We start from the raw sequence: 18,002 nt of genomic DNA, 5'->3' as shown, positions 1-18,002 counted from the left end.
ACTAAAAGAGAATGATAACATAAACAATTACTACTACATAAGAAGTACAGTTGATGTCGACTGATTCAAAACCTTTGTAGCAAAGAAAGCTGACTAAGGAAATTTCTCTTGTTAGTTTTCATTTGCTTAGTACCATAGGTTTCTTTTCATAAACCAAAGGTATTTTCTAAATTAGTTAGCCCAACCTCTCAAATCCCATGGAAAAAATCCACCTTCTATTTAGTAATTTGCAAACTAAACGAAATACACAAATATAGTGAGGGTCTATATGGTTATAATGCTCAAATAAACATGCCAATAATCAAGAGTTTAGGTGGTTGTAATATTTGAACGATCAAGTCATTCAAAAGTCAATTGCAACCTATATAAGGTAAGAAATTTAACATAAAAGGAAGGATTATAACATGTTAAAACCAAAATACCGATCAAATTACAATACATATTAAATATTTATACTATTGAAAACATCAATATATATTCTCATGAGAGAGATTACTATAATGTATTTTTTTGGTTTAACCATTACATGATTAATTTGGAGTCACCCGGATAACTCGTAACTCCAACAAAGAACTAAAATGCTTCCTATCGGAAAGTTTTCCAATCCAAAGTATAATATTACGTAGAAAATGCTGAAAAGGGACTAAACTATTTCTCATGTAAAAATTGCTACACTGTAACAAACCAAAATCAAAGCTAAACCTAAGAACTAATTAAATTAACAATCCCTTTCTTTAACCAGAAATTTAAGCATTAACACGCGTCAGTATCTGATTGCACTTGCCAACGTACATGAAACAGACTGACGGTGCAAAACGCACCCACCGTTAGAATAGAGTGGCATTCTCGTCATTTCATCAAATTCTAAATGCCATTTTGGTACCATAAAAAAGATCTCCTTTCCTTTATTTATTGCAATCAAATTCCTTTCCGCTCTCTACATATTTTTCAGCGTTATTCTCAGGTTTCTCCTCTCATTAGATCCCTCCTCCAAAAGCTCTTTTCAGGTAGATCTTCGTATTTCATCAACCTTAGGTTCGTTTTTTTGTTCAGTTTCATACTTTTATAGTTACAATTTTTTGTTTATTTTTATTTTTTCGATAAATTCGCTGTTAAACTCGTGTTTTGGATTTGAGACTGTTCGCGGTTGATTTTAGGCTCTAACGTATTCAATCTAATGATAAAAGATTCAGATATTTCGAGAATTTGGGGCCGCATTTGTAATTTGTTGTAGGCGGCTGATATTTGTGTGATTTGAGGTTATTGATCTCAGATTTAGCGGTTCGTAGCTGTTGATTCGTTTTTTTGTTTCATTTTTTTGTGTGAATTTGTGTTTTCTTTATGATCTGAATATTGACTCATTGTTTTGATTTGGTCTATAGGAAAAGTCGTTTTGTATGGATTTGAGAAAGTTTCTGATTGATTTTACGCTATAATCTGTTCAATTTAATGTTAAGATTCAATTTTGATAGAGATTTTTTGGCTACATTTTTTGTGCGCAATTGGTGCTTCTGTGATTTGTGGTTACCTATCTCAGATTTAGAGGTTCACAGCCACTGATGCATTTTCTTGTGTGTTTCTGTGCATGATCTGAAAATTGAGTCATTGCAGCTTGAAAATTATAATGTATCGGGGTTGAATCGTGTAAACTTAAGTTTGAGCTTTTAAAAGTTTATTTTGGTCGTGTCAATGTGATCATTTTGCCTTGTCATTCAGATCCATGTATAGAATAGCTCCAACTTGGTATGAATCAGCATATGAACCTGAATTTTGAAGGCGACCATGGATTTAAGTTATATGATTTGATTGTGTAATATTATGGTGTATAGGGATCATCAACAAGGAAGCGAAATGGGGCTGACATTCACCAAGCTCTTCAGTCGGCTTTTTGCCAAGAAGGAAATGCGCATTCTAATGGTTGGTCTTGATGCAGCTGGTAAGACTACCATATTGTACAAGTTGAAGCTGGGAGAGATCGTCACTACCATTCCCACCATTGGTATGTAGATCACTGCATAGAGCAAAGTTCTTTCCATAATGATCTTTGTGTGCACCTTTTGCCTGTTTCCCATATGCAGTTGTTAGGCATAATATTTACTTTATCACTTTGAGTTGGTCTCTGGTCGAGGATATGATTGGGTATGTTGCATGATTTGTATCGATTAGTGCCAAATCTTATTGTTACGGGTCGACTTATGTTCTGCAACCTTTTTTTATTGGTAAACCACATGTTCCCACCCCAACCCTCTCCCTAGGAGTCAATAGTGGCCTGTTCCCACTTTGCTTGTGGTGGCTCGAACCCCCAATATCAAGGTTGGGGGTGGAGGGAGATTTCCACTTGAACTGCCCTCTCTTATATCACTTATGTGACACTCGAAAGATTAACCAACTTATTATTTTGATTAAGTAAATAAATAATATGAATGAAGGTATGCAGCATTATAAATCCTTCTTCCTGCTGTTGTTTGCTGCAAAAGTTTAGTTGGTAATAACCTATCCCTCCTATCGTCTGCCTCTCTCTGCTTTGGTTGTTCTGTATGGTGAGTAGTCTTAGCAACTAACTGGTGCTTAAAACATCTGAAAGTTTATCAGTGACAGTTTGTCATGCAGACTCATAATGATTGTTAATTTATTCTGTATGATAATTTTTACGATGCTAACATTTAGATAATAGTGTCTGTTTTTCTATTGAAAACATAACTTGTACTGAGAGATATACTTGTCATCTTATAGAAAGTGTACACTGATTTGCAAATAATACTTTACCGCTTGGATAAGCTATCAGTAATAATCGGCAATTTTCAGGTTTCAATGTGGAGACTGTTGAGTACAAGAACATCAGCTTCACTGTTTGGGATGTCGGGGGTCAGGACAAGGTATAATCTCTTCTTTTTTTCCCCAAAGGCAGTAAGTTGTGTTGATTTGGCCTTTGTTTATACGATAAGCAAAAAATAAGCCTTACCTCTGCTTCTGTCTGATACATCTTTTTTCGTATTTGCTGGTAGCTTTATTCTTTCACATGGACTGAAGATTTTGGTCAATTATCTGGTAGTTCTAATTTCTTTTGTGGTTCATTTTGGCAGATCCGTCCATTGTGGAGGCACTACTTCCAGAACACTCAGGGTCTCATCTTTGTGGTTGATAGTAATGATAGAGACCGTGTCGTAGAAGCAAGAGATGAATTGCATAGGATGTTGAATGAGGTAATGATCCTTGCCCACACTGTGTTCATGGTTATTATTGTTTCCAGAAAGTAAACATCTGGCGTCTAGAAGATGATTGATTGTAAATGTACTTGGATCCGCTTTGACAGAATTCTCTGTGAATATCAGTTTTTCATTATAATCGAGTACCCATATCCTTATCAAGAAAGTCGAGTACCAATATAAGTAAATTCCAATATTAGCAGAGAAAAGGTAAGTGACTTTGATCCAAATTTAAAGAAGGCTTAAAGCCAATGTAGGCTTGCTCTAGTAATAGAGCCCTTTACTCCAACCATAAGGTTGGGGTTCGAGTAACCAAAGGTTGGAAAGTCGGAAACCACTATTGATCCCACCCCCCAGGAGGGGGTGAAGGTGGGTAAAAAATGCTAAATAGTTTTTGACAATATTAGATTGCATCTAATCCAATTCAATTCTCTTAAGTTCAAATGAACCAAAGGTGCTGTTCCAGTGTGTGATTCACTACCCAATATTCCTCATGCTGTTTGCCTTTTCTTTGATTCATTACTTTTTAGGATGTCATTATTGGTGAAAGTAATGATAATTGAACTAAAAGTTCATCGACCTTGTTTCTTACTTTTTAAGATGTTTTTGTTGGTGAAATGAAATAGTAATTGAAGTGGTTCATCAGGTTGTTTCTTTCTCGTATTTCAGATTTCAGATTCTCCGCTAATGAGTTGGTAATGTATCTAGAAGATATTCGGAATTGTAAGAATGGGTTTGGGAAGAGAGAAATTTTCCTTCAACTTGCCATTTAAGCAAATATCAGAGTAGTTGAAGTTTGTCTCACTGTGCTTTGCATCACCCAATGTGCATGTTACATTCCTTTTTATTTTTGTTCTTTTCAAGAACACAGATAAAATAGGCAAGGGACAGTACGGGAGGTAGCAATCTATGAGAAAACCACCTAGTTTGAAATTTTCTTGCTGCCTACAGGCTGCAGCTCATACTTGCCATTATTATCTGTCTTCTGTTTTTGCATTCATTGCTACTTCTCATTATATATTAGATAACAAGAGCAAGATGAACTTGGAGATCTCATAATTTGAGTTATACTTTCTTGAGTGACCTGTGGTTTACATTTTGTCATTTACTCTTTGTCCCAGGATGAACTTCGGGATGCTGTGCTGCTAGTTTTTGCTAACAAACAAGATCTTCCTAATGCAATGAATGCTGCTGAAATAACTGATAAGCTTGGACTGCACTCCCTCAGGCAGCGTCACTGGTAAGCGCTTTGCTAGTGCTTGTGACTCCTTTGCATTCTTTTGAAGACTTCCTAAATTGGTTCTTTGCTGTGTCAGGTACATCCAGAGCACTTGTGCAACATCTGGAGAGGGGCTTTATGAGGGACTTGATTGGCTTTCTAACAACATCGCTAACAAGGTAGTTATATCATATTTATAAAGCTGTTGGAATATATGCTGCTTTATTTTTTTGGGTGGGGTAAGGGGAATCATAGGTTGCCTCTGATTATTTTGTCACCACCTCTTTTTACAGGCCTAAAGTGATGCAGATTTGTTATTGCGGGTTGATCCTGGATGCAGGCGGGTTTTTTTTATCTAGTTAATTTTTTCTTCTCAAGTCAGTGTGGTTATGAACATCTCCTTAAAAGCATTTTGCGTCTTGATAGGGCTTTTTGTAATGACTGTGTAAGACGATGGTGGAATATATGTAATTGCTGTCTGTTTTAGGTATATTTTCATAAATTTGTATAACAAAGACTAGCTTTCATATGACATAGCATTTGTTAATGATTAAAGCCTTGTGGTTCCCTTTCTTTTCTCTTTTTTTATTTTTTTGGTGAGTTCCTGTTTGCATTTCTCTCTGTTGGGCAGAGTTTATGTGAGATCCTGATAGAGGATGGTGATTTGAGCAGCAATGAAAATCGGGAATTAGGAGAAAAGGTACTACTATAAATCTACAAACATTAATATGTACGCGAAGAAGACGACATATTAAGGAAGGTACGAAGTTGAAAGGCTTGAGTCTTCCTTGTAGCACCCAAGTTAAACTAGTTTCTTCTAGTAGGAATCAAATTTAAAATTTTGTCAAACCATCTAATCCTGGATATGAAGGTGTTTCTTGGTAGGGTTGGTCTTGTCAAGAATGCTTTCTAGAGGGTTCCTTTCCAGTGAAACCCATGTGCATCTTCTCAATAGCATATCCATTCGCAATGATCAGAAACATCCTTCTAATTGCAGCACCCTTCTTCCATGCACCCTCTACTCCCTTCTTTTTCTTGTGTCAGTTAAATGATCACAGTAACTGTTAGGGAGGGGGGCATCTGAACCGTGACGTTTTGCACTTAGCCAAGAGTACTATACCTTAGGACTTGTGGTTTGAACTTTGCACTTACCATAAGAGAACTTCCCGTTGAGCTACTGTGATAGGAGGTAAAGAAAAGGGTATTGTGGTGGGAGGCATGCGTTTTGTGTCCATCTTATGAGAAATATGTGTTTGTATATCCTCTCAAGTTTGATCTTTCGTTTCCAAAATAACATGTACCAAAAAGTCATTGATATTCTTGGACGCCAAAGTTTAACTTCTTTCACCATAACACACACACACACAACTTTAGCTGTGGTTTAGTTAATGGATCCAGAGTTCTTTTGTGGTATGGTTCAGTATGCATTGGGAAGAATACGTTTATGGAGCATTCTTAACTACTCCATATGTGTGTTAAGTACCAATGAGGCTAAGGATTGTCACGTACTTTCTAGGGGTTGTTTGTTTTAGAGACAAGTTATGTAGAGGTTATAATGCAGGGATTAGTAATATGTATTATAATGTAGGGATTATCTCCTATTCAATATTTAGTTTGATCTAATACATATTAGTATACATTGCATATTATCTTTACTTTTTAAGCAAAATAAAATTTTCTTTACAATTTTGTGGGTCATTTTTGTGTTTTTAATTCATGTATTGCTCTTCCTTCTTATTTTATATTGTACCCGCATAAAATAGTAAATAGCTATACTCATAACTTATGTAAGTACTCATCATTTATCATTTATGAGGAATAGGATAATAGCAATGAAACATTGTATAAATTAGTGATAAATTTTGTAGAGAGACGAATCTAAATCCCAACCAAAATCTCCTTAAAAGTACGGAAAAGAGCTAAAAACGCCCATAACGTATAAAAAATGGCTTAAAATACCTTTCGTTAAACTTTTGGACTATAAATGCCCCTAACTTTTTTTGTGCTCAAATTTACTCCTATATCTAACAGACCTAACTTGGTAGACTTTAACTTCGCCACGTGGCAATTTCTTGTCGGCCATGTGTATTATTTGTTCGGATTTTTTCGTTCTTATACGCTATTTGAAACCTTATTATGAAAAATATCCAAATTTTTGTATTTACCCGACCTAAACACGTTTTAGCTACAAAATATATACATTCCACCTTAAAAGGTTCACAATCTATTATTAGTGTCTTCAATCAAGAGATTTAGTTATACCATTTTCCTTTTTTCTCTCCTCTCTCCCCTCTTCTATCCGGACCTTCCACCCTTTTCAAGATATTACTCTAGGAGATTGAGAACTTTTTAAATCTCGACACCAAAATTTTAATCTATTGTAAAGTACTAGTAATATTAATTATATTCTGAAAAGAGAGTAAAAAAAAATTGCTTTTCCTTTCGGTTAGTTCCCCTTTCTTCTATATTTTTCTTTTAATCTTCTGATGTGAAGATGTTTTTTTTTATTTAAGAAAGTGAGATTTCTCATTTCCCCTTTGTCACGCATAATCACTGATGCCAGACAATCCCATTGAAGTGGAACTATCAAATAAATTCAAGTGTCTAAACTCTATTGACACTAACATTTATGTAACTTTATTGACACTATATCTAAGGGTAGGGGCCATACTGGTTAGTCTTGCCTGGAAAATAACTGAACAAAATCAATAATAAGAGATATGCTGGATCAGTAGCCCCCTATTTGTTTGATCATTTCTTTTCTTTTATCTTCCTTTGTTTTAAAATTAATAAATAAAAGTACTAGTAGAATTTTCTGCGTTCAATATTTGATATTTTAATACAAATTTTATACAATATGTCTTTTGTATATTTTGTATCTGATTTATACATAGTAAAAATAAATTTCATACAACTAAATATATATTATACAACTTATTTACAACTTATCTGCAACTTTCATATATTATTTCTACCCAGTTATATACAACTACAATATCATATAACTTAAATATATTTTTTATACAATATGTCTTTTGTATATTTTGTATCTGATTTATATATAGTAAAAATAAATTTCATACATCTAATTATATATTATACAACTTATTTAAAACTTACCTACAACTTTCATACATTATTTATACCCAGTTATAGACAACTACAATATCATACAATTTTTATACAATTTTTATACAATTTTTATACAATATGTCTTTGTATTTATTTTGTATATGATTTGTATATATTTCGTCTGTGGTGTGTGCTTCTTCCTCTCTAAAATTCCAACCAAAACTTACTCTCTTAATACAATTTTGATATATATCAATAACTTTATGTAAAAAGATTGTATTGATAACTTCTTCTTCTTCTTCTTCTTCTTCATCATCATCATCATCATCATCATCATCATCTTCTTCTTCTTCTTCTTCTTCTTCTTCGAGTTCTTCTTCTTCTTCGAGTTTCAATCTGAAATTCAGCCAAAATCAAGTCTAATCTTCACCAAACACCCTCAAAATTGAGATATAAACTCTAAACAATATTCTCAATTATTTGCAACAACACCCAATCCAAACAAATAATGGTTTTTGAAAATCCAAATTCGAATTCAAAGCTTCAAAGCTTTTTACTTCTTCTTCTTCTTCTTCTTCTTCTTCTTCTTCGACGAGTTTCAATATGAAATTCAGCCAAAATTAAGTCTAATCTTCACCAAACACCCTAAAAAATGAGATATAAACTCCAAACAATATTCTCAATTATTTGCAACAATACCCAATCCAAACAAATAATGATTTTTGAAAACCCAAATTCGAATTCAAAGTTTCAAAGCTTTTTACTTCTTCTTCTTCTTCTTCTTCTTCTTCTTCTTCTTCTTCTTCTTCTTCTTCTTCTTCAATCTTAAATTCAGCCAAAATCAAGTCTAATCTTAACCAAATACCCTCAAAATTGAGATATAAACTCCAAACAATATTTCCAATTATTTGCAACAACACCCAATCAAAATATATAATGGTTTTTGAAAATCCAAATTCGAATTCAAAGCTTTTTAATGGGTATCAATGGTGGAGAGTCAAACACCTTCAAAATTTATTGATTGACAATTTTAATTTGAATACCAATTGTACAACATTACTGGAATTTGAACATCAATTGTGCAACACCTTAGCTCTATATTACTGGAATTTCAATAAGCGTGGAATTGCTGCTCTCTTTCCCTTTGCTCTACATTATTGGAATTAGGGATTGAGAGACATGGAGAGAGAGAGAGAGAGAGAGAGAGAGAGAGAGAGAGAGAGAGAGAGAGAGAGAGAGAGAGAGAGAGAGAGAGAGAGAGAGAGAGAGAATAAGGATGAGAAATAATTGATTCCTTATTCAATTCCTAATATAAAGGGATACTCATTTAATTTTTAAAGTGTATATAATTGGTAAATTGTATATGCCTATGTAATTAAATTGAAACTTGAGTAGGTAATGTCGCCCAAATTCACACCACTGATTGGGATTGTGAAGCGGTCGATGCAATTATAATTACCCAACTTTGAGTCGGGGTCGATTCCCCAGAGAGCTTATATTGGATTGGGTATATACTTAGACTAGGTGTCTGACGTGCCTAAAATGCACTTCCACATACTTGGTTGTTTCATTCTACTTCTAAAATTTATGCTATTGTTTGTAAATGTAAAGCTATAGAACGATATTTTTGGTGTTGTTGTTTTTCAAGTTTATAAAAGATCTAGGGCTGTGACTTCCACCTAGATGATTACCTAACGGGCTGTAGGCTTTAGAGCATGTTTCGTTGGTCGGACAGTAATATAGCAATCAAGACGCGATTACCCACTCGATACCTCTCGGTAGTTAGAGTGATTTTGCTCAATTTGGCTTTCTCAAGTCCAAATGGGTAATTCACAAAATTGTTGATATATGCTCAAGTCGGGTCTTACTATCTCTAGATTCAACCCTTTAATTGGGGCTATCAATTTCTTGAGTTCACCCCAAATTCTTGTTAGCCAAGTTTTCCTAGACTTAGTCTCGATTTCTCAAGTAGAGACTAAGTCAATTAGGCATGAATCAATGTTTGTAACCATTAATTCCTCAATTCAAGCAAGAACTAGGTTAAATATCATACACCCAATCTTAAATAAGCCCTAAATCAAACACCCATTAGGTACCCACACTAGGGTTGGGTCACAACCCTAGCTAGAGATTATCAGATAAAATTATCCGACAAAATTACCCCTGCGGAGGTTCTGCGGCCGCACAATTCTGTGTGCGGTCCGCACTTTGAAGCTAGGCTTGACAGGATGGACTTCTGTGGCCGTTCTGGGTTGCGGTCGCACGTCTTCAGACTCTGCGGACCACATATTTCTGAGTGCGGCCGCACTCTTGAATTTGAGTTTGACAGGAGGGACTTCTGCGGACTGCACATTTTTGAGTGCAGCCGCACTCTTGAATTCTGCGGCCGCACAATAATAGTGCGGTCTGCACTTCTTCATGGACTAAAAACTCCATCTCTCTGAACATCATCTCCTGCATCCGTACAATAATTATGCGGTCCGCACTTTGCAAAGGAATTCTGTCAGAGGTCCTTCATAGTCTGCGGCCGCACTCAATATTATGCGGTCCGCACTTTACTCTTTTTGCTTGGTTTTAGTCCTTGTCCAAAAATACTCCTTCTTGAGTTGAATTTCATCGTTTTGGCTCTTTTTCTAATGCTCATGCAAGTAAGCACATTTTATCAGTTTTCGGAAATACCTTTAAGTATTTTTGAGCTAAAACTAAAATAAAATAGTGCAAATAAGTAGTACGGAAGGTAAAAATCAGTAGGGAGGGTAATAAAGTTTCAAATAGTGTATACAAAAGTAAAAATCTCTTATTTGTATTACATAAAAACCCACCTCTCCAGTAAACAAAAATATCTCATGGGCCGTCTCTGTAAACCTCATACAATTGGAAATAATTTTTATAATGTTTCCTTTTTCACTGCTCTATTTCCATGGGCAGTACGAAAGAAGAAAGGGGTCAGTTGATTTAAACTACCTGGGTAATGGGTCAGGCGAAGGTTAAGTGGTGGGTTATAGGATTGATGAGGAATGAATTTTTTACCTAGATATATTATATTAGAAACTTATTTACCATTTTTTTGTAGGTTTCTTAAAAATTATATTGTGTATCTATGTTTACTATATATATACAAAACCATGATAAAAGAAGGATCCCTTAAATTTAGGGATTAATTGTAATTGTAACCCTCCCCCTTCCTATTCCCCACGTCTGCCAACTTAATTGCCCTCGTACAAGCACGGTTTTCTTTCCAATTTCAAAGATTTCAAAATCATTCTCTCTTTCATGCAAATCAACCAAAACCTCTCTCTTTCATACAAATCAAGTGACTATCTCTCTAAAATTGTAGCATCATATGTTTTTCTAAATCAATTCCACCAACAATCATTAAAAAACTTCAACCATTGACAAATCCATTGACATTATCTCTAAATTTGTAGCAACAGAGGGTTCACCATTGACAGCGATTAAAAAAATTTTGAAGCTTTGAATTCAATATTATGGTTTTACGAATTTGTGATTTATTTAGATTGAGTGTTCTGCAAACGATTGAGAATATTTTTTGAAATTTATATCTCAATTTTGAAGGAGACTGGTTAAGTTTAGAGTTGATTTTAGGTGAAACTTCAGATCTAAACTCAAATAAGAAGACATTTTTGAATTGTATCCCGATTGTATGATAATTGTATCAGCTTTGTATATGAATTGTATCTGATACATCAATATCTAAAATAATACCCGATATAATACTAATATAAGTATAATATAGTACCATATCATTACTTAATTTTAGAGTTGACTTTAGGTAAAATTTCAGATTGAAACATGAAGAAGCTGAAGAAATTGTATCACAATATTGTAGAATTGTATCACGATTGTATCTTAATTGTATCATAGTTATATCACAATTGTATCTAACTTGCATCTGATACATCAATACCTAAAACAATACCTGATATAATACTAATACAAGTATAATACAATATTGTATCAGTTTAAGTTTAGAATTGATTTTAAGTTGTATCAGAATCGTATCATAATTATGTCGTAATTCTTTTCAGGATTGTATCAAATTTGTATCAGAATTGTATCTGATGCATTAATATATGAAACAATACTTGATACAATATTAATACAAGTATAATACAATATTGTATCAGTTTTTTCAGAGTAGAAACATGATAGGTAGAAAATTTTCAAATTCCTTGTGATTTTTGCGATGGATCTTTAAAATTGTATAAGATTCCTTTTTGAGAAAATATCAACATACAAAAAGTAATCATTTTTGATTATTTTAAAACATGATCGCTAATGCTGTCATAGAATTTTAGAGAAGAAGATAATTCAACGTTGAATTGATATCGAATCTCGCTAATGTATCAAATGCTCGAGAATTATACTTATACTAATTGTATGTATTTATGCTCGATAATCATATGTATTTTTGATCTTCGAATGCACCAATTTGTGGATGAGTGTGTTAGGTATACAAACTGAAGAAATTAGGGAAAGAAAAAAAAAGAAGGAGAGAGGAGAGGAGAGAAAAGAAAGGAAAGGATGTAATTGAATCCCTTGATTGAAAGCACTAATAATGGGGTGGGAGCCTTTTAAGAGGGAATGTATACAATTTGTAAGAAAAAAATAGATACTTATTGGAAACTACAAAACCTAGAGAAAATAAGTAAATAAGTTTCTATTATAATATATATATATGGGAATTGGGTTAGCCACTTTTTGGGCCGGCTATTAGAATTTATTCAGCTTTTTAAATGTATTAATAAAGTAGCCACTGCTCTGATTAATGATATTTAGTCCCTAATTAAAACACTTAACAACTCCTGCTATCATTGCTAGAGTTTAAATTCTTTTTCCAAGTGAAACCGCAATACGCTATACTTGAGTTTAAACTCCAACAATAATTACTGGAGTTTCTTTATAGGTTCAAATCCCAACAACGATTACTAGGATTCAAACCTTTATAGGTTTAAACACATGCAATAATTACTGGGATTTGCATATAAATCCTCTGCCAATAAATTACTAAATTATTTTTGACCTTCCCATGTTCATCACTATTCTATGATTTTTAAGCAGAAAAGAAGAAGCAAATTTGGTGCTGATGCCGGAGGAAACAACGACAATAGATTACACAATGGAGGTAGCTTCTGGTGCACATTTTTCGGTCTCCGATTTGATAGCCTCTCACTTCTACAAATATGGCGCCGGTGCTGGAGAAAACAACGTCGATAAATTACGTGATGGAGGCCGCTTCTAGTGCACACTTTTTCAATCTCCTATTTGATGGTCTTCTCGCTTCTGCCTCTAGTAATCAGAGGAGGAGCTAGGATTTGAAACTAATGGGTTCGGAATTTTATTCATTCTAAGTTACTGGGTTCTAAATTAATAATTTGTACATATTCAATAAATTTTTAAAGGAAAATATAGAATTTTGACCAAAGCTACTGGGTTCGGCCGAACCCGTGTCCAAAGCTCTAGCTCCGCCCCTGCTAGTAATATTCAACTTTATTAATCGTGGCTGGAGTTTGAACGTATAAAGATTTGAACTCCAATAATTGTTGCTTGAGTTTGAACCTATAAAGATTTGAACTCCAGTATAGTGTGCAGGAGTTTTACCTTTAAAAGCTCTAAAGTCCAATATCGTGTATTGAAATTTCACTTGTAGAGAGTTTTTCGAACTTCAGCACCTATGCTAGAATTTTACTTGTAAAATATTTGAAATTCACTACCAATTGCTAGAGTTATTTAGTGTCTTAGGTTTGAGGGGGTGGTGGTGGTGGTGGTGGTGGTGGTGGTGGTGGTATTTTTTTCAAATGGTGGCTGGAGCTATTGAAAGACTATGATATCACCATATTGTATCATCCGGGGAAGGCCAACATGTTGGCCGACGCTTTGAGTAGAAAGTCAGTCAGTATGGGTAGCCTTGCATATATTCCAGTTGGTGAGAGACCGCTTGCATTGGATGTTCAGGCCTTGGCCAACCAGTTTGTGAGGTCAGATGTTTCTGAGCCCAGCCGTGTTCTAGCTTGTACAGTCACTCGGTCTTCTTTGTTTGAGCGCATCAGATATCGGCAGGATGACGATCCACATTTACTTGTCCTTAGAGACACAGTGCGGCACGGTGGTGCCAAGCAAGTTACTGTTGGAGATGACGGAGTTTTGAGGATGCAGGGTCGTATTTGTGTGCCTAATGTGGATGGACTTGTGAGTTAATCCTTGAAGAGTCCCACAGTTTTCGGTATTCTATTCATCCGGGCGCCACCAAGATGTATCAGGACTTGAGGTAGCATTATTGGTGGAGGTGAATGAAGAAGGACATAGTTGCCTATGTAGCTCAGTACCTAAATTGCCAGCAGGTAAAGTGTGAGCATCAGAGACCTGGTGGTTTACTTCAGAGGTTAGAAATTCTTGAGTGGAAGTGGGAGCGTATCACTATGAATTTTGTTGTTGGACTCCCACGGACTCAGAGGAAGTTCGATGCAGTTTGGGTCATTGTGGACAGGCTGACTAAGTCAGCGCATTTCATTCCTATGGCAGTTACCTATTCCTCAGAGAGGTTGGCAGAGATTTATATTCGTGAGATCGTCCGTCTTCACGGTGTGCCCGTGTGTATCATTTATGATCGAGGTGCGCAGTTTACCTCGCATTTTTGGAGGGCAGTTCAGCGTGAGTTGGGTACGCGGGTTGAGTTGAGCACATCATTTCATCCTCAGATCAAGAACTAACAATTTGAAATTTGGGACAAAGTTCACTTATGGTAGTTAGACGTCCTAAAGTTTAGTTGTGGTGCTTTGGATTTTAAGACACGGTATGCTGAAATTCACTGGTAACAATACGAACTTAGGACACAACGTCCTGAAATTTAGTTATAGTACTTTAGACTTTAGGACTAAGCATCTTGAAGTTTAGTCATAAAGCTTGAAACTTCAGGACACAATATCATTAAGTTTAATTATTGTACTTTGAACTTCAAGATACTGTGTTCTAAAGTTCACTTGTAATAGTTCAAAACTTCGGGATGTAGCATCCCGAAATTAGTTATAGTGCTTCAGTATTTTGAAGTTTAGTTGTAGTGCTTTGAACTTCAGGATGCTATTTCGTGAAATTACTTGTAGCTCAAAGTTTCAAACTAATGTTTAGTTGTAACATTTTGAACTTTAGAACACTTGCTTCCCACTAATAAATTCCCACTCCACAATTCTCACTGGTATTTTGTTGCTAATGTTCTATAGTTTACTTCACTAGAAAGTTGTATGTAATTTTTGAACGATGTCAAATATAATATTTTTATTTATTTTTGTTGTGTGAATTATTGGGTAAAGAAGAGCATAATTGTTTGATCCAAAAACTGATTTTGAGATTAAACAATTAAATATATATTTTTTAAGGGCTACTAATAATTTGTTTGATTCGAAGCGGTTGCGGATAATAAGTCAATACAAAAAAGAAGTAGCAAAATAGATTTAAAAAGAATAGTGCAACAGAGAAAATTCTTCTTTATTTCCAGTTCTGAGCAATCTCCAATCAAGAATATGACTGGATTACAAAGTTTAATCTGAAAAAGGCTAGCATAAGATGATATTTTGTTATAAAGGGAGTTTTTTTTCGTGTTTTTGATGCCCCTGCTTTGGAGCATTGGGGCGGCTTTTATAGTGATAAGAGGTGAACTGCCATTTCAAGTTTCAAGCCAGCACGCCAGTGAATTAGGTAGTGGGGAGCGCGACCTCCGATAATGGCTTCCGTTTTGACATAACATTGACATCCACGATTTGTGGATAAGGTTGACTGGGTCTTCGAATAATATCATCCACCCTTCGAGTATTTGTCCATTCAATGACCATGATCTCAGCACCTTCCGAACTCAGAATTGGGTCCCATTGCTTGACATCTAGGCCTTAGTTGCCGCGTGAAACCTTTTGGCCATGCCAGTTGGAAAGGGTAATGTTTACCCACACAGTTAGTCCCCCAACTTTTCGGGCGATTCGATGACGAATGCTCGACAAGCGGTAATATTCTTTTCTTGGTAGGGACCAATTTTATAGAGATTTCTTCCTTAGTAAGAAAGAGTTTCAACAAAACTCAATTTCTAGGACCGATGCGACTCGTGCGCAGTCCATACTCAATACGCCAGAACACGTGGCCATTTTTCATTGGACTCCTCACCTGCTACAGTTCCTAGGCATGTCACGGCCCAAAATCCCACCATAAGGATTGTGATGGCACCTAGTCTCTAAAACTAGGTAAGAAGATCACGGACAATATCTAAACCAATTATGCATGATATTATGAAGATGCGTTTAAATATAAAAGCGGGAAGTAAAGGTGATACAAGACAACATGGAGATAATCACAACAAATCCCCAAGACTAGGTAGTACAGAGTCACGAACTCTAACTGAATACATATAAATATCTCAAAACAAAGATACAATACTGTTCTGATAGAGAATTGATAATATAAACCAAAGGAAAGGACTCCAAGCGATTGCGATGACCAAACAACTCTATCTTGAATCCTCGCGATCAAGAAGCTAACTCTGCCTGAATTTGCTAGCTCCAATATCTGGATCTACACAAAAATATACAGAAGTGTAGTATGAGTATACCACGATCTGTACCCAGTAAGTATCAAGACTAACCTCGGTGGAGTAGTGATGAGGTTCAAGTCAAGACACTCACTAATCAAGTAACCTGTGCAGAATATCAATATAAAGCTAGCAACAGAAAGCAAAGTAAATAAATAGCACAAAGAGAAATCATGTGATAAAACAGCAAAATAATCAAAGCACATATAAAATACAAGTAAAAGAAATTAAGGAAAAACGCGACAGTGTCACGCCCCAAAACCTGGGGAGGCGTGGCCGGCACCCGGTACCATACTCGGCCCAAGCGTACCACTCTTTAACTGTGAACTCTAGAGGGGTAACCCTCAACATAGGCTGACGAGGCCTACCTTTAAACTAACAATACCAATCAAGGCCGACGAGACCATATTCTGAATCATCTGAAAATAACGTCTCTCTCATTTAAGGGGTAAACATACCCAAAAGCTCATACACATAACTGTACAGGCCGACGAGGCCGCCATGAATGTCTACAACTAGCAATACAAAACTGAACATGTACACGAGGCTGGAAAGGCCACAATACTAATATACAAAATAAACAAGACTCGTTTACAAACCTCTAGAGATAACTGAAATATATCATGGTCGGGACAGGGCCTCGACCTACCCATCAAATCTGTATATATAAAATGGACTCCAAGGTCTAAACCTGGTAACTCCGAGGAAGTGGAGCTTACCAACCAAGCTGATATTTGACTTTGTCTACTGGGAAGGTTGTCACGACCCCAAATTCCCTCTGTAGGATGTCGTGATGGCACCTAGTCTCTAAGACTAGGTAAGCCTATCAATGCGGAATAATATTAAATATCTGAAATAAATAAACTACAATTCAAATAATTTTAACTCCCAAAACCCGGTAGAAATAAGTCACAAGCTTCTAAGAATTTATTCTCTATATCTCTATACATCAGAGTCTAAAGCAAATAAGGAAGACAACATAGTAAGATAGAAGGGGACTCCGGAGTCTGCGGACGCTGGCAGATATACCTCGAAGTCTCCTCGTACAACTAGTTTACTGATGCCTGGTCTGATAAGATGTACCTGGATCTGCACAAAAAGATGTGCAGAAGCGTAGTATGAGTACACCACAGCGGTACCCAGTAAGTGCCAAGCCTAACCTCGGTAGAGTAGTGACGAGGTCAGGTCAGACTGGAGAATAAATAATGGCATGGTAAAATATTTAAATAATATTATAAGATAAAATGATAATGGAAATGAATCAAGTAGTATGTCACATTTAATTACACCAAATAATGGCAAATAAATACCTCGTGAAAACAAAACAGAATTCTTTTCAACTTTAAGAAAATCACAACAATAATCAAAGGCAACTGCAGCCATAAATCAATATCAACAAGGGCACTCCCGAGGTACCGCCTCGTAGTCCCAAATCATAAATAAATTCACAATATCTCATTTACTTATCTCACCGCGGGAGCCTTCACAATTTATTTGAAAGAAAATATTTTTTCCGAAATAGCATCCCGCGTTTTAGCCATCCTTATCACACCGCATGACTTTTAGTAGTTTCCCCTACTAGCCACGCGTATCAAGCCACCCTTATCTCACCGCATGCGTTTCAATACCCAGACCTTATACCACCGCATGCGTATCAATATCACAATATATCACAATTTGCACCTCAAGTGCTCAAATAATTTAACTTGCCAAAATAATTCAACAACAATATTTTTTCACAATAAAGAGCTCACGACTCATGCCAAAATAAATCATCAATAATATTTTTCCATAATAAAGAGCTCACGGCTCATGCCAAAATAAATCATCAATAATAATTTTCCATAATAAAGAGTTCACGGCTCCATCACAATGAGTACAAAAATCTTACAAAAATATTCAGGAGTAAATAATT

The 18,002-nt window shown here is 35.5% G+C and overlaps 1 protein-coding gene across 2 annotated transcripts; it reads left to right on the top strand.

Moving 5' to 3' along the window:
- Nucleotides 1-853: 853 nt before the first annotated feature.
- On the top strand, nt 854-4,980 carry LOC107766706 (ADP-ribosylation factor 2). 2 transcript variants are annotated; one of them, XM_016585545.2, is made up of 7 exons: nt 854-1,035; nt 1,830-1,999; nt 2,806-2,876; nt 3,084-3,203; nt 4,328-4,446; nt 4,523-4,604; nt 4,719-4,980. In XM_016585545.2, exons 1-7 carry the CDS (start codon nt 869-871, stop codon nt 4,722-4,724), a joined length of 735 nt encoding a protein of 244 aa, XP_016441031.2. In that variant the 5' UTR covers nt 854-868; the 3' UTR covers nt 4,725-4,980. The 2 variants fall into 2 exon arrangements, with proteins under 2 accessions (XP_016441031.2, XP_016441030.1); XM_016585544.2 differs by having other exon boundaries at nt 871-1,007.
- The last annotated feature ends 13,022 nt before the right edge of the window (nt 4,981-18,002 follow it).

The sequence above is a fragment of the Nicotiana tabacum genome, chromosome 24 (assembly GCF_000715075.1).
Source record: "Nicotiana tabacum cultivar K326 chromosome 24, ASM71507v2, whole genome shotgun sequence".
NCBI lineage: Eukaryota > Viridiplantae > Streptophyta > Magnoliopsida > Solanales > Solanaceae > Nicotiana > Nicotiana tabacum.
The sequence above is the reverse complement of the archived record's forward strand: the minus strand, read 5'-3'. Positions and strand labels throughout refer to the sequence as shown.

Excerpts from the sequence above, each read along its gene's own strand:
- LOC107766706 (XM_016585545.2), top strand. The coding sequence starts at position 869 with ATGCCATTTTGGTACCATAAAAAAGATCTCCTTTCCTTTATTTATTGC. Across the intron at positions 1,036-1,829 it reads TCGTATTTCATCAACCTTAG|GGATCATCAACAAGGAAGCG; the intron begins GTTCGTTTTTTT and ends TATGGTGTATAG. Across the intron at positions 2,000-2,805 it reads CACTACCATTCCCACCATTG|GTTTCAATGTGGAGACTGTT; the intron begins GTATGTAGATCA and ends GGCAATTTTCAG.